Raw genomic sequence first — 23,042 nt, forward strand, 5'->3', positions numbered from 1 at the left:
TTCTCCTCTGAAATAAACTTCCCTCCTGTACTGTTTCTGTCACATCACCTCTCTGTCTCTCTTTTTCTTCTCGCCTCCAAGCCGGGCATATTGAGATATGTTACACGTTCCTGATAATTTTATCCTGTAATGTTTTTATGTTTTTCCTTTAGCAGTTAAAGAAATTGCTTAGTTTTAGGCTGACAGTGTCCCTGCAGCTGCATGTGACAGGGAGGAGGGTGGATTCCTCTCTCAGCTCACAGCTCTCTCCTCCCCACTGTCTGACGCTTTCTCCCTCTCTTTCTCCTCCTTTGCTGTGACATAAGCTCTCTCTCCTCCCAGGTCCGCTTGCAGCTGTCTGTCTGTTCCTCCTGCTCCCCATCCTGCCTCTCACCAGCAGCCCTCATATTTGCCTGATATCTCTGACATTGCTGTCTCTCTCTTGAAAGTGGTCGCTTTCTCGCTTCTGTGTCTGACCCTCATCTCCCTCCCCTCTTTTCTTTCTGCTGTCTCTTTTACACACACACACATCCATACACTATTATCAGCTGTTTCTCCATCCTGCAGCTGTCTCCATCCTTCTCACTCCCTGACCCTCCTTACCACTGTCTTTTCTCCCACATGATGTCTCCTCTCCACCACACTATCTCTCCAACTCTGTCATGAGCTCCAAGAAAGGTGAGGATCCCCCAACTATAACCCCTGTGCCCCCCTGGCAGATAGTGGGGGGTAACAAGTAGAATTGTGCATGGGATACAGAGCGCTTTCATTGTTACTAACTTATTTAAGGAACAGTTTAGCTGTTCATCTAAAATTTTACCTAAGTTTCCCATAAATTCCTTTTATATATTTTTATCGCCTAACTGCAACCCATTTTCACTCCAATTTTTTTATATTCAACATCTGATTTGTGGCAATATCCACCCAATTTGCTGAAAATCCCCAATTTCCCCCTGTACCCAAACGTACAAATGGGACATTGAATTATAGTAATATATGATATTGTGAATTGTACTTAATATATTTGGCTGTTTTTTATTGCTTGTTTATTTAGAATGTTACATTTTATTTACTCGTTGTAACAAAATATCAAAACATATATTTCATTCATTTCTTTATAGTGGTTTCATTGAGTAGGTTTTAGAGTGACGTTGTTTTTGGAGAGCTGAAAAGTTTGACTTGTGTACAGTGCCTTATTTTAACCCTTTGAGTAGCGTGGACTGTGTTATAATCCCATCAGTACCGATAGGGTAAATCGTGACCTACCATAGGAAAGCCAAGAACTGCAAAACAACCTAATAGTTGTAGAGTTTCTAAACTAGCGGCTGGAATGGAAAAAGCCACTGACCAAGCGCTGATGAAATCATCTTTTCTCTATAATGAACAAAGTATCGGATAATGTATCATTATAATATTTTTTTTACGTCTCTACTTTTTCTAGTCGCAGGTAACAGCCATGGCAAAAAAAGCAAGAAAAGGCAAAAAAGACAAAAGAAAGGTACCGAACGTGAACTGTCAGGGATTCCTGAACCTCGCAGCCCTAGTATAGACAGCCAGCCTGGGTAAGTACTTGAGTCTATTCAGTCCTTGCTCCTCTTATCTCATACTAGATAAAATAACTGCAAGCAGCATTGTGACCTCATCCAACATGAATCTGTGCGTCGAAGAGCGTGTTTATATGCAGCACGAATATGGCTGCCATTCGGTGGAATGCTCAAGTAAAATGTCCCATAGTATACTCGTTGATGCATGTTTGTGTACACATAACTATGGTTACATATATATGATATATATATATATGCACATGTCCTAGGATGCAGTGTCTTGGTGATCCAGGGCCTTCTCCTAAGAGCGGCGAAGGATCCCAACCCCCAACAGGCCGGCAGCTGCTGGATATTTATAACCCTATTGCTGCTGCCAGTCTATCTGTGAGCTTGTGAAATCATCCCAGACCCATTCAGAGACACAGAAGCTCAGTGTGTGCATGTGTATGTTATTGGAACACAAAGCTGTAGATTGTCCATGTTATAGCCTTTGTCTATTTAAAGAGCAATGTGTCTATATAAAGTCTGAATGCATGGAGACTGGCTCTGATGCTCCCCGTACATATAGAGTCCGTACTGTGGGAAGGCTGGATCTGATACTTGCTATACAGAGAGCAGCGTGGTTATACAGAGCCTATGCTGCCCGAAAGTGGCCCTGAATCAGAAAGTATTAAGGGTACATAAAGCTGTGACCATAGCAGCCATGCTTTCCAGGACACATATATTTTTCACATATTGATACCCAGCTCAGGTCAGGTGCTGCCTTGCAGGAACTGCTTCCTTTGCATGAGTTACCGTAATACATCTCCCATACTGCAGGGGGCAGCATTTTACTGTTTAGCAATATGTGAAATTTATATGCTATATTATATGCTCATTATTTACATATGGTTATATAGATATATCTAGCCTGTCAGTGCAGGCAGGAGCAGGGACATAAGGCATTTTCCTCCGAGTCCACTGGCAGCGAGCTTGCACAGGCCGGCCTGGTCTGCGGATGCTGCCAGAGCGCTGGGGGACGTGACGTCATGAAATGAAACATCACTTCCCCCCAGCGCTCAGCCTCCGCCAATCACGCCGTCGCGGCACGTAGCGCTGCCCTAAAGGCAGAGTGGCAGGAGGGGGAGCGCTCTAATGGGTGCACCCCCTCCTGCCAATTACCCTGCCGGTCTGCCCTGCAAAAAATACCTGCCATTGCATTGCCGATGGGGTATTTCTGTCTGTAAAGGCAATTTGCGGGAGCATATTAAGTGTGTTGAACTTCAAAATGTGATATTTAGGAAAAGTCCCAGGTCCAAGGTGGAATTAGGAGTCACACGTGGCATGTAGTGGTTGGCAGCCTAACCATGAGGTGCCTCACCATGAGCTTTTAATTGATTTGTGATAAAAGAAGAGTTTTACTCCATTGTCTACTCTTTGTGGTCTGTGGGGTGGGGTGGAGAGCTCCTCTATACATGTGCTAACTCATCTTGTCAACTTATCTTCATTTCCTTGTGTATATTAAATCTGATACATTATTATTATTATTATTATCTTTTATTTATATAGCGCCAACAATTTACCCATTGCGTAATAAAATACATATATTCAAGGGGTATGACAAGACGAGAATTGACAGACTAAGACAAGCCGATACATTAGGTGGAGAGAGCCCTGCTCGCAAGTTTACAATCTTAAGGGATTTATATATATACGTATATATATATTCAGACCAGTAAGGCTATACAGAGTCCATACTAAGTCTGGTTCCATTGCCAAAAGTTTAGGAGAGACAGCCCCTCTTTGGGGTTATATGGAGTCTAAAGCTGGAGCGCGAGCCTAGACACTAGTTAAGTTGAACGTGCAGGTATGGAGCCGTCTTTATGCTTCTTTTTATTTAATTTATTATCAGAGCATATATTTAATCTATGAGCATCCCAACTAGTGCGTTTCTCATTGGTTTTAATGGTTACTAATTAATTAATGGTTGATAGGAACCATACTGCTTAATTTCTCCCACCGACTAGATTGTAAGCTGGCAGAGCGGGGCTCTCTTCTGCTTTTGTACCAGTTTGTTATTGTGTGCGATTTTAAGTGATTTTACTGGCTCTGTTGTAACAGCGCTACGGTATCTGCTGGCGCTATATAAATAAAAATCCCTAAGGGGGCGCTCGTGATGAATAAATATGAAAAAATAGAAAAAAATACAAAGAACAATAGTGTAGCAGAACCAAAAATAAACTGCGACAGTATGTTAAGTTGTAGTTGCACTCACTCTTCAGTATAACCAGAATACATAAATGAGAGGAAAGAGAGAAAAGAAAAAAAAACAAATGGAATAATATTTTTGCATATAATAGATTAAAAATAAAGAAGATTGCACTCACATACAGGCGGGCACACTATGATTGTATGCTTATCGGCTTTCCTTCATGTTGACTGGGTCAGTTGTTGTCTCCGTTATTCTGCTTCTTCGTTCTGTGGTAAAAAGGTGCCAATACTGTCCAAAAAGTGCTGGTGCAATCCAAAAAGCTTCCAGTAAAATGCCCGTGTTGTAGGATGGTTGATATGGTGCTCTGTATCAACCAGTTGTATCTCCAGAAGAACGCCGAAGTCCATATATCGATAAAAACAAATTTTATTGCGGGACCCAGTCCCATTTAATAGGTAGAATTCATTATTATGGACACATATATAAATAAATATGCATCTAAAAAATAGATACTCGTGTACAAAAAATAAATAAAATACATAAAGTGTCCAATATCTCCTCATGTTTCGCCTAAAAAAACGAGGCCTCCTCGGGAAATGTAATGTAACGTAACTGGAGATGGAGTATCGCGGTGTTAATATTTAGCAAGCCTTTGCTAAGGCTCTGGGAATATGGTGTCATATCCGTGTGAGATATAGTGACATGTACTGGACCAGGCCTTCTCCAACAAGTCAGACCTGGGGTAAAATGGAGGAGGTGACATGGAGAGTGCTATATAACTGTTAATAGGCAGTGGTTAGAGGCACCAGAACAGTTACATTTGAAAGAGAGGTTAGTCTGTCTCAGTTGTTTAGAGCGCTGTCAGCTTCGAGGGTTGCCATCGGAGACATAAGCCAAGGGTTAGGGAATGGAGGCCCAGCTTTAGTATCCCTGTGGGACAATCTATACGGCATATTCGAGGAGATCACACCCAGAAGAGTTACCTCCTGGAAGACAAATGAAGACATGAGCCTGGTCACAGTTGATGAGTTAGCGGCCATTTTGTGTTTCGTTGAGGCGTAGGATATGGTGGTTGAGGAAGCTGATGCTAATCAAATTTGGTTGCATAGCAGATTTCATAATGTAAAATTAGAGGGGCAGAGGCTCACATACCTATATATGTATACCTCCCCAAATCTACCCCAGGATGGGGGGGGCACTTGGTACGTAAAGTGTCACTCAAGCTGGCAGCGCTACTGTGCATGCGCACAATTCTGCACATGTGCAGTATGCATTTTCTGGTGTCCTAGACAGCGGAGAATGAAATTGGGACCGAAAAGGAGGACAGAGGTAGAGCTCTGCGGGTAAGAGTGGCAAAATCAGGACTGTCCTGCACAAAGCAGGACAGTTGAGAGCCACATGGAAGATAATTGGAACAGTCTTCCAGCAGAAGCGGTAGAGGCTATAGTGACATGATAGGGAATATAAACATGCATGGTATACGCGTACAAACATTTCCCCTGCCAATGATTTAATTGTTAATGCTTTCTCCAGTAGCCTTCCAGATCCTGCCCTACAGGATGTGCCTTTGTCTCCAAGACCCCCACCAACACCTCCCACCCCAGTTCTGCCACCTCCGGGGCCCCTGGGCTCCGACAATGAGGAACAAGAGGATCCCACAGACTACTGCAAAGGTGAGAGGAAAAATATCTCAACGCTCTAATCTCGCTGAAACAAACATAACGGTATACAACACCCGCCTCGGAAAATCATTGCTTGGGTGTGAAAAACATTCTTATCTGGACATCATTTAATTAAAAAAAACCCTGAATGTAGCATAACTAATTATTTTTTATGAGTTTGTTTCTTTTCTTCTTGTTTGGACTTCCGCAAATCTCGAAAGCAATCAGATACCAATAACAATGAGAACCAAACTAATGGGGAGGAATAAACATAAAGATTCTGCATATCCTGGAGATGGATGGAGATGTCCAATTCTAATATATTTAAAGACTGGCTATTTTTATTTGTAGGAACTATAAACTTAAATTTTGGCACTATCACTATTTGGTACTATTTTCTGTAAATTGCTCCAGTTCTATAATACACATTTTTTATACTATGATGCTATATTTTTTTTTTTTTGGTGGAAAAGACGGCGTTAAAATAATCGCTGAAATCAAAAGCTCATCGAAATCACTTGATTTAACTCATTGTCATCTTATTTTTTATTTTTTTTTTTGCATTCAGGGGGCTATTACCCAGTAAAAATCGGAGACCTCTTCAATGGCAGATACCATGTTGTACGGAAACTGGGATGGGGTCACTTCTCCACAGTCTGGCTATGCTGGGACCTCCAGTGAGTTTTTAGTTTTTTACTATTTTAAAGGAATTTTCAATAAAATATTATGTTTTATAAAGAGCATTAAACATGATTATCACGTTAAATAATTTAAAATTAGATTTATCACTGGTAATTAAATCTATCCCTTTCTGTTTTAGGACACAATGTTACATTAATCACAAATTATATGTCTGCCATAAACCTAATAGTTTAAACTTTAATAAAAAAAATGATAATTGTAAGAATAAATTAGTGTAGTTACATAACTCATCTTTGTCTCAGTTGTGTTTATTTTATCCCAGGATTGGTCTCACTAACACGCTTTATTTCACTTCTCGAGGCATTTTGGTGGCTTTATGATAATAATGTATTTTTTGCTCTTTTTTTTTTTGCAGGAGGAAGCGTTTTGTAGCGCTGAAGGTTGTGAAAAGTGCAGTGCATTATACCGAAACGGCCATCGATGAGATTAAACTGCTCAAATGCGTAAGTCCCAGCAAGTCAGGCGCCTGTTACGTCGCTGTGATACCAATCCGCGGTGGATCCGAATTGTTCCTGACTTGGTTTATTACTGACTTGGTTATTATTGATTAGTGACACTGTGTTGTTATATGTTCCTCTCTTCAGGTGAGGGACAGTGACCCAAATGACCCTAAACGGGAGATGATCGTACAGCTCATTGATGACTTTAAAATATCTGGTGTGAACGGTGTTCGTATCCTTTCAAAGACTGGAAAACGGGACTTAACTAAATGATTTTGTCTGAGATATATTAAGTGTGAGTGAGCGTGAGTGAGTGTGTTAGTGTGGTCCATGGGGTATGGGGGCTGCAATCTGTGTTTTATTCCTTAACTTTTCTAGATGTCTGTATGGTACTGGAAGTGCTGGGTCATCAGTTACTTAAGTGGATTATTAAATCCAACTATGAGGGTGTTCCTCTACCTTGTGTCAAGAGCATCTTGCGTCAGGTATGGCTTGTTTTACATGTGTGTAGTTTTACATGGGTGTGCATTCCCAATGATGTACCTTGTATTATATGTTTATAATGTTACTTTATCAAATCATGTGTTTGATACACTCCACTCTTTCACCAAACATAACATTGCACTAAACTTTTTCATAAGGCCTCGTTTTTCCCGGGCATTGTACATGGGAACTCTCAGGGTTTGCCCGAGTCTCAGAGTTTTTGACCCAGGGGGAAAGGTCATATCCTCGGGTCCTGGAACTGACTCCTTCCTGTTCTGCTCTGCTGTGATCATATATTCAAATACATATTCAAATTCTAGCCAATAGCGAAAACAATAATGGTCATCCCAGTCTTGGGTATATGCAAAATGTATATTTCCTACAAATGCAGGCGAGTGGACTAGTTGAAATTTCCATTTCTGTAGGAGTCGAGTCTATTCGTCTTTGCATATACTTCTACAACCACTATAGATATATCTACGCTAGACGACTGTATGAGGCTGCTTCATATAGCTTCCCGCACATATACAAGAATGACACCAGGTCTGGGGAAGAGTCAGCACTACATGAGCTTGTCAAAGACATACAACTGGGGTATATGGGTGTCTGCAGATGGGGACAAAAAGGGAAACTTGCTACCCCTCTGAAAGTTCCCTGACAATGCCACCAAAGGTATGGCCCATTCCTTAGATAGGGCTAACATTTTGCCCTGTGCCCCCAGAAAAATATGTGGGATGTCAACAGAGACTTTGCCCATAGCTGAGTGCCAGTCTGGGATGAAGTAACTTTATTCATTATTATTCACAAGTGAACTTATTATTGCAGGTGTTGCAGGGACTGGATTATCTGCACACCAAGTGTAAAATCATCCATACGGACATCAAGCCGGAGAACATCCTGATGTGTGTGGACGAGGGGTACATCCGACGCCTGGCTGCTGAGGCCACAGTCTGGCAGCAGTCTGGTGGTCCTCCCCCATCTGGGTCAGCAAGTGAGTATAATACTCCAGGGTTTTAACACCGGTTCCTTTCAGCTCTGTCTCCCAAAACCATGATCTGCTCCTCCGCTACTAAAACCGACGTTGGGGACTATTTATTAAAGGTCAGAACAAAAAGTTGGGCTAATCAAATTTCTCATTAGCTCTGCCATGTTTCACGTAGGGTGCAATACTGGGTAAAATGTAAAATGCTGCTGAAGTAAAGCCCATGCAATGGTGGCAAAGCGACACATCCAGTTGTGTAATGGATATGTCTGACCTTTAGTAAAACAACCCAGCTGTTTAATAACCACTGCTGCACTAATGCTAAATCGCCCTTGGGATTGTGTCCGTCTCAGCTGTATAAATTCATGAATTGTCACCTGCCGGCATGTGGGCTTCTTTCTGTCTCTAAACATTTGTTTATTCTCTTTCTTCTCCTGCCCTATCTCCTGGGTGTAATCAGTCAGCTCCGCTCCACCCTCACACTACAATCTGGTAAGTCATGTAGGCTCTCTCTGGACTGCTAACGTTTAAAAGCTTTATATAAAGTATTTATTTAAAAGAAACCCCTAATCTAGATCTAGGAGAGATGATTTACTTTGTTAAATATCTTTTTTTTTTTTATTATTTGTTGTGAACTGTGTTCATGTCCGTTCTTGGAAAAGCTTAGTTTTATTTTTAGTGGCCACTGTCTTTTCTTTTAGTGTTGCTGTTCCATGTAGGGTATTTTCTGTAACTCTGTATTTTCCAATGGTGTGTAGAATGGAAAGGTCTCTAAGAACAAGAAGAAGAAGCTGAAACGCCAACAGAAACGGCAGCAGAAACTCTTGGAGGAGCGGATGAGGGACATTCACAGCATGGAGGATTTGGGAGGGGAGGACCAGAGTCCTAATAATCCTACGCTACAAAACTGCCATCTACGAAACCAGGATCTGGACTACCAGATGAACCATGATTCAACTGGGAAGATAGATGGTAAGTAACCTAGTTTATCCATATGTATCTATTGATGACATACAACTGCAAAGTTATATATTTGTAAAAGTTTGACTTTGTATTATTGCCCATTGACAATCTTAAAGAGGACGTCTTGTTTGCATCTCATTCATTGATTAATCAAGTAATTAGGTAGGTTTTGATATTTTTTTATAAATCAGATATATCTAATACTGTAGGTGACATTTTGACTTTTTTCTTTACTTAAGGCACTTCTCAGTTTGTGACTCAAGTAGTTCCTTCCACTACAGGCGACTTGGAAGGTGCAGACTCATCTCTTGGAAGTGGCGGGACCACCTGCCTTGCCCAGAGCCCACAATCATCAGACATGTACGAGAGCTGCAATGGATATGGTGGTGGCCCTCGATGTGCCAGTCCTGACACTCATACCTCAGGCTTTTCCAGCTCTGCCTTTTCTGCAACCTCTGGCTCAGCCTTATCTGGGTATTCCACAGGCCGAGAAAGAGGAGGGCTTCTTTCTCCAAACTGTAAGTTTCTGTGTCTGCACACATCTGTTGATATCTGTGTGTGTCCCCTGCATAAATAAAGTCAAATAAACACTTAAACCAGGGGTGTCCAAACTGCGGCCCTCCAGCTGCTGCAGGACTACATCTCCCATACTCCTCAGCCAGCCCCTTAGCTGAAAGAGCTTTATGGGAGATGTAGTCCTGCAGCAGCTGGAGGGCCGCAGTATGGACACCTCTGACTTAAATCGCTGAGTCACATTATTTGTGAAAATATGTTAAACATTTTGAATAGTATTCTCTCATCTATATTCCTGTTGAAAAAAATATCCTGGATATGCTGAACTACATGACATGTTAACTAATGAGACATTGTAGTTATCACCTCTGGATATATTGAAGCTATGTGGTTACCAGATCAATGTGTAATGGTTTAATTGCTAGATTGCTGGAAATACCTCCTCTCTTTGTTTGCAGTGTCTTTTAAAGCTGCAGAATTCCTTATCAACCCCTTGGATCCCCAAAATGCAGACAAAATTGAAGTCAAGATTGCAGATTTGGGGAATGCCTGCTGGGTGGTGAGTATGAAGGGTGAATATAGAGCAAGATTAGATTTGCCCCTTAAAATACTCTCCAACTGTTCTTGACCTCTCTTCTGGTCATAAGACCAAGGACGATGGGGTCAGATTATTCATTAGACTCACTAAGCACATGCCTAGCGGTCTCCAGGGTACGTATTGTAGCCTACTGGGGAAAATGTAATTTCTGGCTCTAATTAAATAGGTCTAGTGCTGTAGATCTCTTGAGCGTTCATCACAGTTATGAAGTGAAAATTGTAATTGCATTTTTGGTTATAGTTGGGTTGCTAGTCCACACCTATACCTGCTGCTCCAGATGTTTGACTCCTCACCATCTGTCTGTCTTTCCAGCACAAACATTTCACTGAAGACATTCAGACTCGACAGTATCGGGCCTTGGAGGTTCTCATAGGAGCTGGTTATGGACCGCCTGCGGATATATGGAGCACTGCTTGTATGGTATGGATTCTGAATTCAAGGCAATTGCCCAACAGTGCTCTTAAGAGTTTGTAAAATGATTGACAGGACAATAATCTCACAAGTCTGTTTCTTTCTGCAGGCCTTCGAGCTGGCAACAGGAGATTATCTGTTTGAGCCTCACTCAGGGGAAGATTATACTCGTGATGAAGGTAATACAAGAAGTTGACTTGTGGTGAATATTGAACTGAGTTAGGGGGCCTGATTCAGTGACCTGTCTAAACTTTAATTGGATTTAACAAATGTGAAAAAATGCATCTCTAGCGATTGACCTGTCTAAACTCAACAAAAGGCTGCAAATAAAACCTAAGCAAGATGGAGAAGAAGCAGGTCTAGAGATGGTTCAAGCAGGTTATGAGAAGTCTGTTCAAAAAACCAGAGTCAGCCCTCTGTAATACATAGTGAAATCTGTGACATCATCTGTCATTTTTAAGAATGCGTTAGGCAGGGACAACTTAACCAGTTTTATGTGAGCGTACATGGGAACGCTTCAGGTTTGATCCAGAGTCTCTGGGTGATGTCCTACTTCCCTGGGTCTCTGGGTCAGTTTCTCCTTCCTCTAAGCAGGGGGGGCGGTGTTTGGCCATGCCCACTCCTGCCTACTCCCTGCCCACTTCCCACCCACCAAAGGCTGTCTGGGGACAGCCCTGCCTCCTCTATGTGCTGCTAGCTCCACCCCCTCACAGAGCCACTCCCCAGAAGGGAAAAAAAGCTCTGGGTAGCCTACCCTGGAAGGTTCCCAGGTTTGTGAATGAGAATTCATTGGGATGACCAATTATGGCACTGAATTGATGAGATGAAGGTTTCCTCCATACTCTGGTTCGGTGAATAAAGACTTTATTTGAGCTGGTAATTAAAAGTCTATTAGCTTTGCTCTGTGATTACAATACAACAGGAAATTAGCATATTCATTTTGCAATTTAATTTAATCTACTAAAACCAAGTTATTTAATAGTAAGTATTAATAGTACTATTTCTCAGCACAATGAGCCATGATAGTCTGTTTATGAACTTTTTTTGTAATTGTGCTACATTTATGTTCATCGAACATAAGTATTATTTGGCCCAAACTCTGCATTCAAAACTGGGAAAATGGCAACACTGCTATATAGGCACTGTAAATAATAATACATATTTTACTAGTAAGTAAACATAAAGACGTAAGAGAGAGGTGCTAGAGGACAATTATCTTCTAGACTTCAAAAAGGCTTATTTACTGCAAAAAAGCAAGAAACATTTATGCTGCCATTAGGATTTTTTTGATCTGTACCATTTCCAGTCTGACTCACATCAAAGTGTGGCTTATATGCGCTCTTAACACCTCCATTTTCACTCATCTTCATGCAAAACTGTTCATACATCAATATTTACTAAGAAATGTTAAGATGCAGACTATATATATATATATATATATATATATACAATGTATATATCAGGATGGGATTGCTTGGGAATGTATTATATGTGAGATGTGTATGTTTGGGGTACAGGGACTACATTGATGCCTGTCTTCTTTCCTTAGATCACATTGCACACATCATTGAGCTTCTGGGGGACATCCCTCCGCACTTTGCACTGTCAGGACGATACTCCAGAGAGTATTTCACAAGAAGAGGTGAGCGTGTGGAGATAACATGGTCGCATGTCCAAATCTCCTAACTGCTAAATACAGCGTGGACTGTCATGCCGGGCATTCTTCTAGCTAGATCCGCAAACAGACTGAAGCTCTTGGTCTCAAATTACAGTTTGTGCACCTGTTTCATTCTGCTTAATTTATATGCAGCCTCCAGTTTTGTTTTACTCTTCTCTGATAGATCAACCATACCCCCCAAAGAAAGATTTAGTAATTTATTACCCCTACACACAATTATTTTCAATCCATTCTGTGCTTGTCTCTTTGCCAGTGGTGTATTCTGATATAGGCTTAAGGGAGTAGCCCAATTGGCCCATTGGTCCCCTGAATGTGGTAGGTTGGGGTGAGACTTTGGTTGATGTTCTACACCATGCCTAGGGAAGCGATCCCCATAGGTACACTGTGACTTCTTACCTTGTGGACCCTTCATGGAATCTGAAATCTACTCAAACTAGGATCATATCCTGATTTGATGTTTGTGGCTTCCCATACACTCCACATTCTGTAATATGATTGATTCACCCACCAAAATAACTTGTACTTCTAACTTTTCCATATCATTTAGTTTTGTTGTATGCTCTGGTGCGGGTGATAACCAAAAATGTATCTACTATTTTCAGGTGACCTCCGACACATACAGAACCTAAAGCACTGGGGACTCTTTGAAGTTTTGGTGGAGAAGTACGAATGGTCACTGGAAGAAGCGACACAATTTTCAGACTTTTTAATGCCCATGTTGGAATTTCTTCCAGAAAAGAGGGCCACAGCCGCTCAGTGCCTCCAGCACCCTTGGCTAAACTCCTAATCTTTGCTGTGAATTTATATGCCAGGGGAGTGCTGGCACAAGTGGTCATTCTCTAAATGATGAGAAGGAACATCTTCTTGGATTGTGACTCCAAATGACCAAGAAAGGTCATACTAACATTCTGGATCGTTAAGCTCTTGCAATAGTGAATCTGTCACCTTTTAAGCGATAAGGACTTTGTTTCGAGTGGTCTAAACATGATGGCTACTATAAACATGCTGATGTATGAAAGGGAGTTGTATTATTAAGTCTTCCACTTCTCAAACTGGAGCAAAAAACAGCCTTAGGTGTCTTAACCACTCAATTAAAAAAGGTACCCAGAGCAGATTTATTTATTGTTTTTTACCCCAGTTTTTAATGTTGCTAGACTACTAAAAGGACAAAAAATGTAGCTTTTTATATAAAGAGAGTATGCAAGCCAAAGAGACATGGGCTATAAACATGCACAAATAGAAAGTGGACGGAGGACGAAATGCTTTGCGCTTGACAGCATCGGGTGTATGAAAAGCAGTGTCTATTTCTGCCTTATGCCAGAGGTCAGTGGTTTGGCAACACAAGGTACAGTGAATCATCATCGGCCGGAATGTGATTGCACATGAAGTAACGTTATACTACAGGAGTGAGCTATAGATACCTACAAGGGTTCGGCAGATCCATAAGGGACACACATGTAGAGTTTCAATGGTTATTGGTTACGTTAAAGACTCACAGAAAGAAATAGATTTGAAATGTTTAACTGGGTCTACGATGGAATGTTTCGCTGCTAATGTCGGAAGAGCCGCTGCATTGTATGAGCAGGTCCCCAAAAGCAGAGCAGTGGGGGGGGGGGAAACGTTGTATATGTCGGAAAGGTACAACTAGAAATCAATACATATATTTACACTCAGAATTACGGAAAACGCACACTTTGCAGATGAACTGCATTTTGAAAAAGTACAATATTTTGTAAAGATTTCGGATTATCATAGCTGCTCAGAATGACTTTTTTCCTCCTTACACCCATATCTGTAATTACTGATTACAGCATGTCCCTGCAATCCCCTTTTGTGTATTCCCTCATAGGCATGCGCGCACGGTCAGCATATACCCATTCCATTCCCTCTGCCCCAAGTGTCTGATGAAGACTGATGCAGCTTCTATCGCATCCCAAACCAATCCAATCCACCTTTTGAATTTGTGATCTCATGTTCATATACACAGTCCATGTGTACCTTCCCACTGCATGTACGCTTAGATCATGGCCTGCCTCTGTCAAACCTTAACCGCCGCTCATAACACTAATTCACACAACCATTAAACCCTCTCCTCCTCCAACTGTGGGGCAGTTCTGTTTACATACAGTTTCTGTACTTAGATGGTTATTTGGAAGAGAAGCAGCTTTCCCCTCCAGGGTGGTTGTATTGTGTTTGTGAGTCTGTGTGGCGCAGGAATGTGTTTATAAAACAGAGATCTGGGTTTGAATTGTTTGGAATGTGTGTATATTGTGATTAAATTAATATTAACAGTTCACTTTTACCTTTACTTTTTGTGCTTTGTGTATGGGCGATCGAGGGGCTGTATTACTTTTTTCCTCTCGTGTTGAACCAGACCACAATATCACATCAGGCTCATTCAGCTTGCTCTTTAAGATATAGTGTTGTATCAACAATATATATATATATATATATATATATATATATATATATATATATATATATATATATATATATATATATATATATATATATTGTACATTATATACTAAGACATTTAGAACCTGTGGAGTGAATCACTTTATTACATATTTTCCAAGAGATTATTACAGTTACACCAAATACAGCATGTGTTCAATGTTTTTAGTTACAGATCACTAGTACAAGAACATGGGTTTAAAAGACACGCTCTACCAAACACAGGCTTACATTCACAAGAAGAGCTTTATATTCAAAAAAAGAATACATACATGCCAAGTGAAAAACACAGGCCAAAATATATCCCAAAATAAATTACACATCGAGTCTCTGCTTTTAGAAGAATCTGCCCCCCTAACAATATGGTTTAAGTTACCTAAGCTGTTAAGTTAGTGGTGCTGGGTATCTGCGCGTGGCCGTCCATGACGCAATCTTCTCGTGCGTCTCCTTCCGGTTCGTTGTACATGTTATTGTCGTGCTAGCCTCGTCGGCAGACAGTAAGTGCTTGGCAGCCATGCATTTTGCTCCTAACAGAAACAACATGCAAGGACTTCAAAGTAAAATGTGATAATTGTCTTAATGGGGTTGGCTGTTTAAACACCCAACAAGGAAAATGATGCATACAAACCCCAAAACACAGTCATGGTTTTAACTGATAAGATGTGTGGAGTGTGTAACCCTCAATCACTGCCAGGGGGCAGTATTTTACAAGTGGTTTATACCATGTGACTGGATGATGGGGTTTCTTGGGTACACAGCCGGGTAAGCAATAAGCTGTACATATAGTTTTCTATTTGAGAATATATCTGGCATCCTGCAGGTGGAAGAAAAGGAAACAGTGTCAGTTTCTAAATTATCTATGCTTAAGCATGTCTGGTCAATTAACTTCAGAACACCCGGCTGCGGTGATACCTCACCTTTCAGACTGTTACAGCCCGGCCATTTTTGATAATAATTTGCCTGCAGATGGACTGCACAACTTCAGTGGTGGAGCCCTGGCCGCCGATATCAGGCGTGTGCATCTGTGGAGGAAACACAAGATGATTTAAACCTGCCGGAGCAACCAATGGTATGGTCCAAACAGCAGGAACAGTTGTACAAGCGGTCACTTTTTAAACATAACCCCCCTACGCATCGGCCCGTGAACGTAGCCATGGATTATCTTCTCGGTCTGAGATCTGGATCACCCAGTTATGGCCTAAAGACCTATGCTTTGAAGAATTCCCTGCGCTGTGTGATTCATCTTCCAAATTCAACAGCTACATACGATCGTACTAAACGAACTGGAGTCACTTGGAACACGTGCATCAAATAGAATTCCTCGGTCAGTGATAATTCCCAAACGCTGGTCTCTTTGGACCACATCCAGCTGTCATCCCTGACTCATGGATCGGCCTGCACAGCCACTCATTAGATAAGGATGGTCATCTTACCCGGTGTTCATTCATACTGCCCAGAATAGCTTTACGAATGGAAGCCGCGTAGCTGTGCAACCTGCCAAAACAAACAAGTTAGTACATGAGGAGCACACTGACAGCAAAAAAGGCACTGCCAGACAGAGAGATTATCTATCAAATGGTCGTACTTCAGATGGTCCAACATCATGCAGCTGGCCAGAAGCATTGCTGTCGGATTTGCAATATTCTTGTTGGCGATACTTTTTCCCGTGTTTCTGGTAGCCTGTCAAAGAACGAGTATATTTTTTGTACATAAACTATAGAAAAAAACCGTAAATAATTTTCATTAAACAAGCTTTACTACAACTATTTTCATGTTTTTAATTAATAGTAAACACCCCTTTTTTATGTTGTGTCACCCAAAGAGGGTGGTTGATAAGGGGAGCAGCCTCCCAGTAGAAGTGGTCAACACATTGAGGGACATACATAGGATATGCATAAAGCTGTATGTATTCAATCTGGGTTGTTGCTCATGTGCCCTGTGCCGAGATAGATGAAGGGGCTATGAGCTTCACAAGGAATATAAATAAATCATGTTTTTATTTTATAAAAAAATAAAAGTGTGTGCAGAATCCTATTAATTGTACAAAAATAACTGCAAATCTTGCTTAGCTTCGAAAAAAAGTCTCAAATATCTTCTAAACACAATTATATAGGTGGAACATCTCTTACCGTTTCAAAGACAGCGTACACCTTTCCATAATTTGCTCCAGGAACAAGTCCAGGACCACCGACCAGGCCAGCGCAAACATTGTTTACAATGTTACCATAAAGGTTTGGCATCACCATGACATCAAATTGCTGCGGGCACGATACCAGCTGCAGTAAGAAGAAGCAAGGCATCATCTTATAGAACGTTTAACATGCGTGAAAATAATTTATCCCCCAAGTCATCGTGGAGAGCTGTGGCCCGAGTGATATTTACGATACTAACCTGCATCGTAGTGTTGTCAACAATCATACTCTCGAAGCTAATATCAGGATAACCAGATGCCACTTCCCTACAGCACTGCAGAAACAGCCCATCGGCCAGCTTCCTATAAAAGACATTCAATAAATGATATGGAACCCATGCGCTTTATACCACAGCAACCCACCCGGCTACCCCTACGACATACATGATGTTGGCTTTGTGCACTGCTGTGATCTTCTTCCGCCCCTGCTCTCTGGCCAGTTTGAATGCGTAATCAGCAATGCGTAAAGAATTGACCCGAGTGATGATCTTCAGGCTTTCCACCACTCCGGACACGCTCTGCAGGACAAGGAGAATAAAGTTTGGTTTTTTAAGTCGCTTGTCCCTCAGCTAACAGTTGTTACTAGAAACGCTTGGCAAAACATGTGTCATGGGCAAAACATTCACAAAAATACAATGCAGAGCTCCTTCAAACGCCTGAGAAGGTATCAGATACTACCTAGGACCCTAGCTCTTCTGGGGCCCAATACAAAAGTCTATATTCGGCTAACATAACTCACCGTTTGGGTGAAAACCGGTAGAACGGGTACGAATAGGTAGAATCTGCCTGAGAAAAGGCGGCAGGCAGCTTAAAGGTAGAACTAAATAATAAAGACTTGTTGGTAAGACTCTTGGGTCCATCCACTTATGGAAGAGCGGTGGCTTCAACTTCCTCACTTCACTGTGCATTATGATGGGTCAACCCCAGTGAGCTTCTGCTGCAGGATGAGTTTAGCTGGCTCTGTATAACCTATTGTTAAATCTGTGAGTTCTCCAAAGTCTCCTCACCTACTGAATTATACCTTATACAGGGCCAGCTAAGTCCATCATGCTGGAGAAACGTATCAGTGTTGGTCCTTCGTAGTAAATAGTGAAGTGAGCCACAGCTCTCCGGACAACTCTCAACTAATCAGCCCTTCCACTTTCTAGGCTTTTGTGTGTTCTCTTATGCGTGTTTCTAACCACTGCATTATGGGATTTGTATTTAAAACCAAGAAGAAATTGCTGCTGAGCAGCCGTACTTTTCCATTACTTTAATTAGAAGTTAACGAAAACTTTAGTGTAAGAGGGGTACGGTCAGGACCAAATGAATTTGCCCATACCTCATGTTCCAGGCTGCTGTATTCCCCCTCTGTGTTTTCACGCACTATCAGGATGTCGATGTCCTTGTGGCGGGTCTGCACTCCGGGGAGACTCTGACAGTGGATGACGTTGGCATAAAGGTCAAGGCTTGTGCTGGAGATATAATAAATGCACGTAAAACACGAATTATATGTCTTCACAATTATATGTCTTCCATGTTTTCACTAGCACACACTTTCACCTGTTTAGTTAATGAATCTGTAGAATGCAAAATATTTTGGTTTTATTTTAACTGTCACTGAGCTAGTATTAGCTATCCTGTATTACGCGCCACCTTCTGCATTAGAACATAAAGAACCATTGACTCACCGCAGCAAATTATTTCGGGATCGGTGGGTTGGAGGCATGTTGTGGTTTGTTTCGATGTTACCTGTAAAGCACAACAAAAGTCGTTTTTTGTAAGTCCGCATTTCGGCTCATCATGGAGGCAGACGCAGTATTGGTTTGGAAGAACACAAACCTTTAAGTGCCACCCTGTTCCTCCTGATGGCAGTAATGGCATTCTGAATGTCATCCTCATTGGTAGAAGTAGAATTCACATTCACCACCTCAAAATCCACCGGTACGCAGGCATGCCTAAGAGAAAGCGAAAACCCTTCAGAAATAAGAGAACCCACGGGCAACCTGACCTCTTGGGCAATGACAGCAAAGGCGGTAACAGCATACCTAAAAACCTCTTTCACATGCAGCATAAGCTCAGGTCCGATTCCATCTCCTGGGATCATCGTAACAGTGTGTCGTCCTCCATACTTTGCTGGTGGCGGCTTTAACCAGACACAAGAGAAAGACGTTAACCCTCAGCCTTTAATGAATTTTAGTGCTAGAGATGTGATTTTTGGGTAATTAGAGGGTTAAAATAATAGATCACAAATAAATCTCCATTCCAAGATTACACGCTAAGCTATGATGTTAGGCAACTACAATGAGAAGCGAGGGCAGCAGCCAGGGGTTGAGCTACCCCAATGCCTGATTGGGAATGAAAGCAGTCACATACATGCTCATGTTTAATGGGAAGTTATAATCAAAAAAATTATTAAAAAGTATTTAAAGACTAATAACATTTCCAAATTTTACAGCTGCACAGTTTAGTATTCTTACTAAAAGTTGTTCAATGGTCTTAAATGATAAAAATCCAGTTCAATAAACTTTAGAAATCTGGATCATCGGTAGGACATCAGCCATTGTAATTACTACATTGTAACAACATTATCATGTTCTTCGCTATGGCAGAGGCTGGTTGGTTCTGGCACCTTCAAGAGAAGACCAAAGTTGAATATGGGACAAGAAGGTATCTTGTTGTGAAAGCACAAGCTATAGGTGTTTTTCATAAATAATTGTGGCGAAAACCAAGTTCACATTAACATATCTCCAAAACTATCCCCAGCCATCTACCTTCCATAGCAGATCTCCACCTTTGGAGCATTAGAAACACCATGCAAATTTCTGTGAAATACTGCTTTGAAGATCTGTTGTCCCATGTATTCCCATGCTTACAAGTATTAATCGCACATAAAAAAAAACCCCAAAAGGTTAATTTACAATTTGTTTGTGAAACAACAGCTCATGTTAGATCTGCTAAAAAAAATAAGATGGCAACTGTCTGCATCCTTATCTTGTAACTTGAGATGAATCGCAACTTTTGTATCAAGGTAAAGAGAGGCATTTTTTCACTTTTTTTTGGAGTATAAATTCCCATTAATTAAGTAACGCAGCAATAATAAAAACACAAACCCACACACGTAAATATATATACTTACTATAATATGCTGCTGTCAGAAACAGAAAAAAAGACAGTCAGTGGTGTATTACATCACAACATGCCCTGGTGACAATTGTGCCATTGGGTGCAGAGCTTCAGCAGGGTTCCTCCAGGTTCATGACCTGGTTCCTTTCAGGAATAGGTTTGCAAGAGTAAACACTGAAGGACACCACTACTGCACCCAACTCGGGCATGAACGGGGCACCAGTCAAACCCTACCAGCATATGGAAAATCAGGCCACCATTCTCAGCAACAGCCAGACTGGAGTGACCAAGGGAGGTCTTCTCCTAATCATGAGCCAGGCTGAAACCACAAGCTCTGTTTAAGTAGTTTGGTCCATTAAACTTTAGAATTTACTGGTTTACCCCATAAAAAATGGAAGCCGATATTTTTCAAAACCACAGCTGGTGTTACAGTATGTATAGAGCACAGTTATGGTGCTAAAGGCTAAAAGTGGTACCATCGCCCACCAAAGGAACCTTGTTGCTCCACCATGTGCCAGTATTGCTTTTTATGCATTACCCAGTACAAATAATAAAGATTAACCTGGTTTACATGCATGTGGTCTTTCAGATGAAGGGGCACTGATCCTTTGATTGTTTAATTCTATGGAATAGTGGGTCTTAACATTTCTTTGATCGACCTGGGGCGTCCTACCTTGTAAGCTTAATTAATCACTACTGCCTCTTTACTGATTTTTTTAATTATTCAATATACTTTTTGAAGGTATCTCAAATATGGTGTTTGTTTTGAATATATTAAGTGGAGATTAATGTATGAATAACCTTCCCAAGCCGTCCATCTGTAATCTTAACAATGTATACAAAACAACACTGTATAGATCTTGTGGACATACAAAATATCCAGAGCTAGATTTTTTTTTTTCCTCTTTTTCTCCCAAAATTTAATTCAGAAGTAGTAAAACATATATTGACCTGGAACATGTCTTTTCACTCAATGTTACTGTTCTTTTAAAGAAGCCATCAAAACACCACTCTTAAGGGAAATAATATTTTTCATAATGTACCCCAACGTTACATGTAAATAGAGCATTAAAACAAATAGAAATATAAGAAACGGAGTGTAAAATTTATCAACGATCCTTACCGAAGAGTAGTCCCTGTGTTGAGTCCACACGGAAGACAGAACCTGAAAACAAACACAACAGTCAATGTAATATGAAGTATATGGCATTCGGAAGAGTCATCAGGTAGAAGATACTGCAGGCTTCCACAAGTGACCCTTCAGTCGGTGGATAGACTTCAGAAGAAAGAACGAGTCTTTCAGAACCTTCAGCGTTGAAACATTCTTATCTCCCAAAATTATTTGAACATGGATTTTGGCACTGTGCATTCCAGTATTACTATTAATACATAATGAATAGTACTATTTAAGAGAGAATGGGATTTTAATTCCCAACATATTTGTCAGGTGTATCACAAAAGCTTCTGGGGTCTATTCAATGATGGTCATGTCAAAGCAAGTTGTAAAGTAAAGTGGCAAAGAAAATGTAACGGAGCGAATTTCATAATCTCTAAGGCTATAAGGACTGCTAGCTTGGCCACATTTCAAGCCGATTTGGTTAAGCGTGGAAAGCATAGCAACTCGGCAATTCAGAAGCACCGGAACCGGGTCAATGGGGCTGCCGTGCTGAGACTTCGACAAATCAAGAGATCGATTCACTCAACTTCAGACTTGGCCTAATAACTCAACAGGGGGGCTTCAAACTTTCGTCCTGCTGCACTTGGCAGCGTCTTGGATTTTAGGTAACTGATAACCGGCTATCCATACGTGGATTGTAGAGAACCTCCCGGAGCACTGCAGCTACCTCTTGACCTAGACTAACAACTCAAGCTTTAGTCAAAAAGAAAGTTTACTGTCCCAGTAAAGAAGAATGGATAGTACTGCATTGCAATGACCTGAGGTAGAAGCTGCAGCTGCACTCCTCCTCCGTGGTCTAATGATTCTTGCCACTGATTGGAGCTTAAAGCCGCCTACCAGTGGCAGGAAAGTGCTTCAATTGAAATCAACAAGAGCACTTGCGGTTTGAACAGACCCCTGTCCGCAGCATTCATCAACTCATGCCAACAAGAGGTAAGCATATTATATTATATGCAGGGAGATGCGTTCGGCCATAAACTCATATCCTGCACGGAAAATAGGAGTGTGGGACGGGGTGAAAGCATATGGGGGGGGGTTCAGTAAAATACTCCACATGCATTTGAAAGGTGGACGATATAGAACTTTAAAGGGACCTCTCAGCTGGAGTGTTCTTTTAATTCATTAATACTCTGCAGCCTGAGACACTGGTCAGGGCGGGCGGCAGCAAAGAATACATCTAATGCATTTAATATACATCTAGTGGGTGACAGTCTTATTTGGGGTAAAAAAAAAAAATGTTTAACGCTATATAACAGGACTAGACTAAAATATTCTGCACTGATGTGATTTTATAGGATACCCTAAAAGGGCGGGCATAACTGGAGCTAAATAAAGGCCCCTTAGCCTATCTTCATATCCCAGAATCCTCCTCTCCATTGACAACTAAGGTCAGGAAAAAAAAACTGACAACCGCTTGCATTGGTCACATGTCTGCAGTCACTTAATTGGGGGTCTTCTAATTAATCATGGAATGCATCTAATCAATTACGGGACACGGTATTAATATGCACAGCATTCGTTAGCGCGCCTTACCTGTTGAGGCTGTCTGATTCCAATCTGTAGAGGTGACAGCAGGCGGTAAGCACCTAACACTTTGCGGGCGGCCATGATTCAGGTTGTCAACTATGGGTTCTGCGCTTGCTCAAAACACTTCAATGTGACCGACCGCCGCGTCTTTTGCGCATGCGTAGAAAGCTAGCGCTTTCTTGCTACAACGCAGGCGCATTACGACGTTCCACGGCTGGTTCCTGCTAGCAAAGCATGTGACGGGTGGAACGTTTTTCATCGCCATTTTTATTACTGGCAAAGTGAGCGCAAAGTGTAGAAAAACACTTAACACAAAAACATTCTTCTTCACGTGCTAGTTATTTCTTTATTTAATAATATGATTACCCAACAATAACACTGAAAAGTCCCCGTAGTATATAAAGTTAGCTGCAAATGTGCCCATACAAAACATGGCGTCA

At 41.3% G+C, this 23,042-nt stretch overlaps 2 protein-coding genes across 6 annotated transcripts; one reads left to right on the forward strand and one right to left on the reverse strand.

Annotated features, from left to right (window-relative positions):
- The first annotated feature begins 303 nt into the window (after positions 1-303).
- On the forward strand, positions 304-14,439 carry SRPK3 (SRSF protein kinase 3). 4 transcript variants are annotated; one of them, XM_053472975.1, is made up of 16 exons: positions 304-657; positions 1,421-1,541; positions 5,248-5,387; positions 5,944-6,052; positions 6,433-6,520; positions 6,662-6,749; positions 6,896-7,002; positions 7,826-7,991; positions 8,443-8,474; positions 8,741-8,954; positions 9,185-9,463; positions 9,917-10,017; positions 10,369-10,476; positions 10,577-10,646; positions 12,017-12,109; positions 12,748-14,439. In XM_053472975.1, exons 1-16 carry the CDS (start codon positions 642-644, stop codon positions 12,930-12,932), a joined length of 1,917 nt encoding a protein of 638 aa, XP_053328950.1. In that variant the 5' UTR covers positions 304-641; the 3' UTR covers positions 12,933-14,439. The 4 variants fall into 4 exon arrangements, with proteins under 4 accessions (XP_053328950.1, XP_053328952.1, XP_053328953.1 ...); XM_053472977.1 differs by having other exon boundaries at positions 9,212-9,463; XM_053472978.1 differs by having other exon boundaries at positions 9,227-9,463.
- A 252-nt stretch (positions 14,440-14,691) lies between these two features.
- IDH3G (isocitrate dehydrogenase (NAD(+)) 3 non-catalytic subunit gamma) lies at positions 14,692-22,747 on the reverse strand. Of its 2 annotated transcripts, none has more exons than XM_053473486.1 (13): positions 22,609-22,747; positions 21,022-21,063; positions 18,821-18,918; positions 18,615-18,730; positions 18,464-18,524; positions 18,115-18,247; positions 17,178-17,311; positions 16,994-17,096; positions 16,732-16,878; positions 16,188-16,282; positions 16,036-16,096; positions 15,520-15,624; positions 14,692-15,416 (listed from the first exon to the last, which is right to left on the reverse strand). In XM_053473486.1, the coding sequence occupies exons 1-12, from the start codon at positions 22,681-22,683 to the stop codon at positions 15,523-15,525; spliced, it is 1,167 nt and encodes a 388-aa protein (XP_053329461.1). In that variant the 5' UTR covers positions 22,684-22,747; the 3' UTR covers positions 14,692-15,416; positions 15,520-15,522. The 2 variants fall into 2 exon arrangements, with proteins under 2 accessions (XP_053329461.1, XP_053329459.1); XM_053473484.1 differs by having other exon boundaries at positions 21,013-21,063.
- Between the last annotated feature and the right edge of the window lie 295 nt (positions 22,748-23,042).

The sequence above is a fragment of the Spea bombifrons genome, chromosome 8, assembly GCF_027358695.1.
Source record: "Spea bombifrons isolate aSpeBom1 chromosome 8, aSpeBom1.2.pri, whole genome shotgun sequence".
NCBI classification, from domain to species: domain Eukaryota; kingdom Metazoa; phylum Chordata; class Amphibia; order Anura; family Pelobatidae; genus Spea; species Spea bombifrons.

Excerpts from the sequence above, each read along its gene's own strand:
- SRPK3 (XM_053472975.1), top strand. Across the intron at positions 5,388-5,943 it reads TCCCACAGACTACTGCAAAG|GGGGCTATTACCCAGTAAAA; the intron begins GTGAGAGGAAAA and ends TTTTGCATTCAG. Across the intron at positions 6,521-6,661 it reads AGATTAAACTGCTCAAATGC|GTGAGGGACAGTGACCCAAA; the intron begins GTAAGTCCCAGC and ends TCCTCTCTTCAG.
- IDH3G (XM_053473484.1), bottom strand. The coding sequence starts at position 22,683 with ATGGCCGCCCGCAAAGTGTTAGGTGCTTACCGCCTGCTGTCACCTCTA. Across the intron at positions 17,097-17,177 it reads GTGCACAAAGCCAACATCAT|GAAGCTGGCCGATGGGCTGT; the intron begins GTATGTCGTAGG and ends TGTCTTTTATAG. Across the intron at positions 16,097-16,187 it reads ATGATGTTGGACCATCTGAA|GTTGCACAGCTACGCGGCTT; the intron begins GTACGACCATTT and ends TTGTTTTGGCAG.